Source organism: Ammospiza caudacuta, chromosome 2 (genome assembly GCF_027887145.1).
Source record: "Ammospiza caudacuta isolate bAmmCau1 chromosome 2, bAmmCau1.pri, whole genome shotgun sequence".
NCBI lineage: Eukaryota > Metazoa > Chordata > Aves > Passeriformes > Passerellidae > Ammospiza > Ammospiza caudacuta.
In genome coordinates this window covers 121,876,749-121,885,265 of record NC_080594.1, presented here as the reverse complement: position 1 = coordinate 121,885,265, position 8,517 = coordinate 121,876,749, and the positions used below count along the sequence as shown (strand labels likewise).

The 8,517-nt window shown below is 61.9% G+C and overlaps 1 protein-coding gene across 1 annotated transcript in view; it reads left to right on the top strand.

Moving 5' to 3' along the window:
- Positions 1-509: 509 nt before the first annotated feature.
- DCHS1 (dachsous cadherin-related 1) overlaps positions 510-8,517 on the top strand; it is a 41,663-nt gene continuing 33,655 nt past the window's right edge. Inside the window, exons 1-2 of the mRNA XM_058824882.1 lie at positions 510-682; positions 4,663-6,477. Of these exons, the coding sequence (XP_058680865.1) occupies positions 4,726-6,477 (1,752 nt within the window). The 5' untranslated portion in view covers positions 510-682; positions 4,663-4,725. The remainder of the gene's footprint in view (positions 683-4,662; positions 6,478-8,517) is intronic.

The following is an 8,517-nucleotide window of genomic DNA, read 5'->3' as shown; positions in this document are numbered from 1 at the left end:
AGGTGTTGGGAGTCACAGGCGCTTGAGCTTTGGGTTCTGAGCCGAAGAAACAACTGCGGTAGAGAGGAAAGAATGGCCTGTGATCATGTCCCCACATGCCCCAGCGTCGCCCACAGCCTCATTTCATGCCCTGCCCAGCCCTCTCCCTGCCCGATCCCGTCCCGCTCCTGCTCCGGCTCCTGCCAGCCCCTTCCCAGTTTCTCGGGCTCCCGGCACCCGCCGCTTCCTTCCATCCTTCTGTGCCCGGCTCCAGCCCTTTCTCCCTGTCCGTGCCGGTCCTGCTCCCCGGCCCTGGAGCCCGGCCGCACCGCCGCACCGCCCGCAGCCCCGCGCGCCCGTCCGGGGCCGCCCCGAGGCCGCGCTCCGCCGGCGCGCTCCGGTGCGGGGCGGGGAGGGGGCGGCGGAGGGAGCGGGGGGCTGAGGGCGGCGCTGGCTCGGGTTTCAGCAGGAGCCTTCGCGCCGAGCCAGCGCCGAGCCAGCGCCGACCCGCCGCCGAGCGCTCCGCGGGGCCAGCGCCGCACCGGGGCGGCCGCGGCACCGGGGCAGCGCCGGAGCGCGCGGGGCACCGGAGCGGCCGGCGGGCCGGAGGGACCTCGGCGCCGGAGCCGCGGGGAGGCTGCGGGACGTCGCGGCGGGGCCGGACCCCGCGGGATGTGACCGGCGCCGGCACGGGACGCGCAGTGTAAGTCCCGGCGCCGGGCTCGGCCCCTGCCGGAGCCTCGCACGGTGGCATCGTCGCGCGGTGGGACCGGACCGGGACCGGGATCGGGCGCTTTGTTCTGCCTCCGCCGCGGAGACAATGGAGCTTGGGGCGGGGGGGGGCGGGGGAGAACTAGGGACGCGCCCGAGGCGGCGCAACACCGCGGAGCCGCCGCCGGACGGGGCTCGCTGGCGGCTGCCGGGCAGCACGGCACGGCACGGGCACCGCACCGGGCGCTCACGGTGCCGCTGCAGGGCAGAGCCGCCGAGGCGAGGGCGCTCAGCGGAACCGTGGAGGCGCCGGGCGGGGGCTGGGAGCCCGGGCGGAGCGGAGAGCGGGGCTGGCAGAGCGCCGGCACCGGGGCCGCGCGGTGCGGGACGTCCGGAGCGCCAGGGACCGGGACGGGGAGCGGCAGCGGACGCTGGGCCCGGCGGCCGGACAGCCCCGGGAGGCCGGAGCTCGGGGCAGAGCGAGCCCCAACAGCTCCGGTGTACGGGGAACAGGCGAGGCCCCGCAGCGCCCTGGCGATGGGCACAATCCGGCAGGGGCCGATGCAGAGCGGGGATGTCCCGAGACAGGGACTGTGGGAATTGGCTCCGGCGCGGAAATGTTTCATTAGACTTTCCTTTGTGGGGGATGCGTTCTGAGAGACGGGAGAGCCCGCGGGGAGCCCCAGTGTGGCACAAAAATGAGATTCACAAGGATGCAGCAGGGACTGGACTGCATCCGCAGCAAAGGAGCGCCACCCCGCTCTGAGTGCTCGGGCCGTAGCGGAGGGTCATGAGCCTGTGGGGCCGGGCTGCAGCCAGCAGAAGGGTGCCGGTCCTGCAGGCCCAGCTGGGAGATGGTGGGAGAGCCGGGAGGCACGGAGGTGGCTGCGGGTAGTGGTAGGTAGAGTAGAGGCTGGACGTGAGTTGTTAGCCCAAGGCTGCACTGCAGGCAAGTCGGGGCTGGGCATGGTGTGGAGGGCAGACATCTGAAACGAGAGAGAGAGAATCTCTGTGAATGTACAGGAGGAAAGCATATTCCAGGTCAGTGACCAGTGCTCAGCAAAGATTAAACAGGCTTCCTCTTCTGGACTGCAGTCTCAAAAACATCATTACACCAGTCATGGCCTCTCATGTCAGACCTGGGCTATGGCATCAGCAGCATCTGCAGCTTTCATGGAGCCTTCGCACAGCAAGCCCTCTGACATCTGTTTGTGGCGTGCACAGGGGGAGCCGTCTCTCCAGCTCCTCTGCTGGGGCTGCTGGCAGCCCACTTCCCCTTTCTCATGGCTGACAGCAGGCACAAGCTGCTGCACTGCTGGCAAGGGTGCACACAGTGGTCCCAATGTAATTCCATGTCTTTTTTATTTCAAAATATCACACATCTGCTCCGTGTAGGCTGGGCTCTCCTGGTGCTCCAGCCTATCAGCTCTAGGCTTAGATGGATGTTGCAGCTCGCTCCATTTTAGCTGCCCTTCCAGTCAACCTCCTCATCATGGCTCTGGACCTCAAAGAGCTGTGTGAAGAGATTCTGGCAGTTTCCTTCAGAGGCTGCTGGTGCCGTTCTTCACAAGGGTGCCCGGTGGTGGGAGGGACACAGAGGGAGCGGGGCAGCGTGGCTCACGTTACAGAGCGGCCAAGCAGCCCCGCACTGAGCTCTCTGCTAACTGAAAGCAGCTGTTCCGATTTTGTGACTCTGCATCCACTGAGGTCACTGCTGCTTCCCTCTGACCCAAACCTGCACACCTCGTTGTAACAGGGCTCTGCTGGCACCAAGGATGGCTGGTACCTCCCGCTGGCGCACTCCAGTAATGTTCAGTTCCACCTTTAGCTGAAAGATAGGCTTGCTGTGAAACTACTCACTTGCATCCAGGGAGGATAGAACTGAAGAAGCTTATAGAGGCTTTCATCACCAGTTTTCCAGCCCAGGGACCCTAATTTTTGTTCCCTGGTTGTGCTAGTGCTCTCAGCTGCTTTCACACTCCCCAGATTTGCTTTTCAAGTCTCTCTTCTCCCCTCCAGCAGTCCATAAAGCCTCACTGGCTTCTCAAGGTAACTAATGGAACCAGGTGGGCTTTTCCCCATGCCTGTGCCCTGATTTCTTCCAGAGTCCAAGAGTCCAAGCTGCCCAAGAGTCTAAGCTCCTACCAAGGCTTTAAACTCTCTGCCCTGGCCCTTCCCATGACCTGAGCATCTGCAACACCATTGCAATGGTGCAGTCTCATCACAGAAGCTACCTCAGACCCCATTCCTCCAGCATGTTCTGGGGGTAGGCAGTTACCCCTCCATCTGGGGAATTAAAAGTAGCTCCAACAGAGAGGCAGACCTGTCTAGGACCTCTGAGTTCATGCAGATTCCCAAATTGCAGCACACAAAAGTATTTTCTTTTGACTTCAGGTCCTAGGACATTGTGAGGGCTCTCACCTGCTGGGTGCAAGAAGAGCATGTGGATTTACCTCAGACTGTGTGGATAGGCCTCAGAATGGATGCCCACTGAAGTAAACATTTCTTTATGAGTAGAAAATACTTTTAAATTATTTTGTTTCTGTCACTAACCCAGGATTTACACAGGAAAAAAAAAAATCTGGACAGCTGATCCGAGGTGGGAAAGGGGACCCAAGAATACCATCATATGTGCCCTGGGAAGGGTTAACACCGCCGCAGAGTTCTTTGGTCAAGGGCTGATATTCTTAGTCCCCAAAGCAGGCATTGCCAGCCACCTCCATTCCCCAAGACAGGGAGGTTCTTGCTCCTGCATGCGACATGAGCGGCTCCTGAGTGTGGTTATGGGCCCAGCAGCAAACGCTTTCAAGAGAGTCCAAGAGTGAGCTCATGCTGCCGCCATCCCCGCAGACCACGGAGCCGCGTTCGCGGCGCGGAGCGGGGCCGAGGCCGCCGTTCGGGCGCAGCTCCGCGGCCGCGCCGTTACCCGGTGCCCCCGGCGGGGCAGGGCCGGGCAGGGCAGGGCAGGGCAGCGCTGGCACCCGGGCACGGGCGGCTCTCCGAGCTCTGCCCGTCCGGCTGCAGCGCTGCAGGAGCTGCGGCTGCCTCTGCCGCCCTCCCCCACTGCTGCAACGAAACGCAGTTACGGGGAAGGGAGGGAAGGAGCCGGAGCCAGCAAGGAGCAGCGAGAAGGAGACAAAGGAGGGGAGCGAGCGGCGGAGGGTGTGGGACGGAGCAGCTGGCAGCTCCGAGGGAGTCGCTGCGTTCCTACGGCACTGCCGCCGCCCTCCATGGCACCGGCGTGGGGCACCCGCCGATCTCCGTGCCAGCCCAAACAATGAGCACGGCCCGATTTTATCCCGGGCATTCCCAGCTGTGGGCACATCCTTTGCAATGCATCCTTTTTGAGTTATTGTTCGCTGAATGGAAGCCCGCTCCAGTTCTGTGCCCCTTCCCAGGGACAGCAGATTTGCACTTCACGGGTTTTGGCACCTAAGTCCCCGAGGTCCTGAAAGGCACGCTGCTGCGGAGAGAGGGGGTGGGGGCCAGGGTCTCAAGCAGCGACTCGCTGAGCTATCTCGTAATTTGAGACCAGCTTTTTACAGGGAGGAGAGATGCAAGGCTGCTGTTTGCCCAAAACCCTCTGTCCTCTTGCAGACAGGCTCTGAGCCTCTCAGGAAGCGTTCGGCTGTTGAAGACACAGGGGCTGCTGCCCGGGGGCAGCTGATGCCAGTGCTGCCAGGCGGGCAGGGGCTGGAAAGAGCACCTGGGCATGTAGGAAGCGCCTCTGTGACAGGGTCCTAGCTGCTCGCCTCGGGGCACTGCCAGGTGTGAGCTCCCTCCAGGTGCTGTGCCAGGCTTTTGTTTGGGCAGGCTCTGACACATATTGTCACGTTCGCTTCTTGGGAGGGACGGGCGTTACATGGTGGTTGGGCAGCAGATACCTGCAGGCCTTCCCTCTCCAGGCTGTTTTCTGTCCTTCTGTCCCTCCTTTGCTCTCTCTTAACCAGTATCCTCTGGTCTGCATTCCAGGCAGGATTAAAGCGAACTCTGCAAAGGAGATCAAGCCACCCTCTGCTCTGCTTGCTGCCAGCCATGGAGCAAATGAAGAGGTCAACAATGCTTCTGCTGGAGCTGCTTGTTCTTGGGGGCCTGAGAGCAGCGATGGGCTCTGCTGTCCTGGGCACCCTGGACCTACAAATAGATGAGGAGCAGCCGGCTGGCACCATCATTGGGGACATCAGTGCTGGCCTGCCCCCTGAAACTAGTGCCTACATGTATTTCATCTCAGCACAGGAGGGCAGTGGTGTCTCCACTGACTTGGGGATAGATGAGAATACAGGGATCATCAAAACAGCTCGTGTCCTGGACCGAGAGACTCGGGACCGCTACAGCTTCATAGCTGTCACCCCAGAGGGCATCACGGTAGAGGTGAACATCCAGGTGAATGACATCAATGACCATGCCCCAGCATTTCCCAAGCAGCGCAGCACCTTTCAGATCCCGGAGCACACCCCCCTTGGCAGCAGGTTTCCCTTGGACCCAGCCTTTGATGCCGACAGTGGCCTCCTGAACACACAAGGCTACACGATTAAGGGAGGGAATGTGGGGCAGGCCTTCCGCCTGGAAACGCGCCGAGGACCCAACGGGGTCCTGTATTTGGACCTGGTGGTCAGCAACGTTCTGGATCGGGAGAACCGTTCCTCGTACTCCCTGCTGCTGGAAGCCTACGATGGGGGCTCTCCGCCCCGGAGCACCCAGATGACACTGGACGTGTCCATTCAGGACATCAACGACAACGCCCCCAGCTTCAACCAGAGCCGCTATCACACGCTCATTTCGGAGAATCTGAAACCTGGCAGCAGCATCCTGCAGGTCTTTGCCTCTGACGCAGATGAAGGTGACAACGGGGATGTGATTTACGAGATCAACCGACGGCAGAGCGATCCTGAGCAGTACTTCACCATCGATGCCCGGACCGGAGTCATCAAGCTCAACAAGGGTCTGGACTATGAGGTGAGGAAGGTGCACGAGCTGGTGGTGCAGGCAAGGGATAAGGCTGTCCATCCTGAGGTCACCACAGCCTTTGTCACTATCCACGTGCGTGACTACAATGACAACCAGCCCACCATGACTATCATCTTTCTGAGTGAGGATGGCTCCCCACAGATCTCTGAGGGAGCCCAGCCCGGACAGTACGTGGCACGCATTTCTGTTTCCGATCCCGACTATGGAGAGTATTCCAATGTCAATGTCACACTGGAGGGAGGAGATGGCAAGTTTGCCCTCACTACTAAGGACAACATAATCTATCTGATCTGCGTGGACCAACTGCTGGATCGGGAGGAAAGAGACTCCTATGATCTGCGGGTGACAGCTACTGACTCAGGAACGCCCCCGCTGCGGGCAGAATCAGCCTTTGTGCTGCAGGTGATGGATGTTAATGACAACCCCCCGCTCTTTGACCAGCAGGAGTACAAGCAGAGCATCCCCGAGGTGGTGTACCCAGGCAGCTTTGTCCTGCAGGTGACAGCTCGTGACAAGGACCAGGGTCCCAATGGGGAGGTGCGGTACAGCATCCTGCATGGCCGCGACACCCACTCCAGCTGGTTCACCATTGACCCTGCCACCGGCATCATCACCACTGCTGCCCCTCTGGATTATGAAAAGGACCCTCAGCCTCAGCTCACTGTGCTGGCCACGGACCGGGGAACCCCTGCGCTCTCTTCCTCAGCTGTGGTGCACGTGGCCTTGCAGGATGTCAATGACAATGAGCCCGTGTTCAGGAGTAACTTCTACAATGTGTCCCTGAAGGAGAGCACCCCTGTTGGGACCTGCTTCTTGCAGGTAGGTGCATGTATTGAGGCCGGAGCTCGGCAGCACAGCCACGGCTGTGGGCAGCCTGGGGTGGGAGAGCTGCCCGTGCAGGGTGTTTGGGGCAGGTGTCATGGCTTTGGCAGGCAGTGTTTGCAGCAGGAATGCCGGGGCCGAGATCCCCGCCCTTGGTGTGAGTCCAGAATGGGGCCAAGTCATGTACATCGTTTCTGTGTGCAAGCAGTGGGCAATGCCACTGCCACCGGGCACACCACAAGACTGTCCATTGCCCAGAGCATGGTGTGGGCCTCTCTTGAGGTGGCTCCTGCTGTGCCAGGCCTTGCTTGCATCAGTGTGGAGCAGCCAGGACACTCAAAATGGAGCTAAGGAATGTGATACTGCCTCTGGAAACTGCCTCTAGCCCGGCTTTGGACTTCCCTCTCCCCCTGTGAGGTCGTTAGCCCAAGATCATCAGTGTTGGTAAGGCTGCTTGTGAGCATTAATTATGCTAATGAGCTAATGAGCTGAGGCACGTGCTGCTGCACCAGCCTTTGTGTGGCAAGAGGTCACGGCTGGGGCTGGAGAGCTGCTGGGCCTCCAAAAGCTCTGCGATGAGCTACTGATGCCATTGGGATTCCGTGTGTTCTGTGCTCCCTGTGTTCGGTGTTTCTGCTGCAGCTCAGGCCCTGGAGCCCTGGTTCCTGGGACAGATGATCCACCTGCCTGAGCTGGGGTGAGGGCAGGTGTGGGGGTGCACTGCCAGCTGTGGCAGCAGCCAGGCTGTGCATGGGGACAAGCACCAGTGGCACCGGGGGCACATCCCTGCTGGAGGTGTGGGGCACGGGGATGTCTGGCTGGGACCACGAGAAGCTCTGGTGCCAGGTTGGTGAGAGGGGCCCAAGGGGACGGGAAGAACAGAAATTCTGGGGTCCATAAGACAAGGCTCGAGGAGGTCCTGTGACTTGGCCAGGAAGGGGTCCCTAGGTCACGCTGGAGGTGGCAAGAAAGGATGGTCTGTGAGTGCCCTGTGGGTACACTGCAGGGGCATGGGGTGTGTGTGGATGGGCTGTGGGGTGTGTGTGTGCATGCACACACACAGGTGACTGATGGTGTGGGGCGGGAGTGCTGGAGAGGGGCTTGTTGGGCAGTGAGTGCAGCAGATGTGGTAGGAGAGTGTCAGGAAGGAGGAATTGGGTGGGAGCAAGGGCCAGGTGTGGAATAGAGAAGGCATGTGGAGCTGGGGCAAGTGTAGGATGGCAGAGATCGGGGGGCTTGGGGACAGGTCAGGGTAGGATTAGGGGGAAGGATGGGCAGAAGGAGTGAGTGGGAGATGAGGAGGAAGATGTAGGTCAGGGGAGATTTGGGGTTGGTGTATGCAGGGCAGCACTACAGCCTGTCCCGGTGTGGGGAGTGTGGGGATGGACAGGGCCGGGTCAGGGCCGGGGACAGGGCCGGGACAGGGCCCGGTCAGGGCCGGGGACAGGGCCAGGACAGGGCCGGGACAGGGCCAGCACAGGGCCGGGACAGAGCCGGGGACAGGGCCGGGACAGGGCTGGGACAGGGCCGGGGTCAGGGCCGGGGACAGGGCCGGGACAGGGCTGGGACAGGGACGGGGACGGGGACAGGGCGGAGGTGCAGGGCAGCCCCGGGCCTGTGCAGAGCCCCCGAAGGGAGGGCCCCCTCTTTCCCTGTCCGTGCCTTCCTGCTCAGCGCACTCGCTCGCCGCGTGGGAAGGGTTCTGGAAATGCAATCGGAGATGGCGGCGGGGCTCCTGAGGCGGCCGTGGGGCCGGGCTGGAGGAGAGGGCCCTGCACAGAGCTGGGGCTGGGGGCGCCCCAAAGAGTGCCCAGCACAGGGGCTGGGGCACCCCAAAGAGTGCCCGGGGCTGGGGCAGGGGGCACACCCAGCACAGGGGCTGGGGGCACCCCAAAGAGTGCCCGGGGCTGGGGGCACCCCAAAGAGCGCCCTGAACAGAGCTGGGGCTGGGGGCATCCCAAAGAGTGCCCGGCACAGGGGCTGGGGGCGCCCCAAAGAGTGCCCGGCACAGGGGCTGGGGGCACCCCAAAGAGTGCC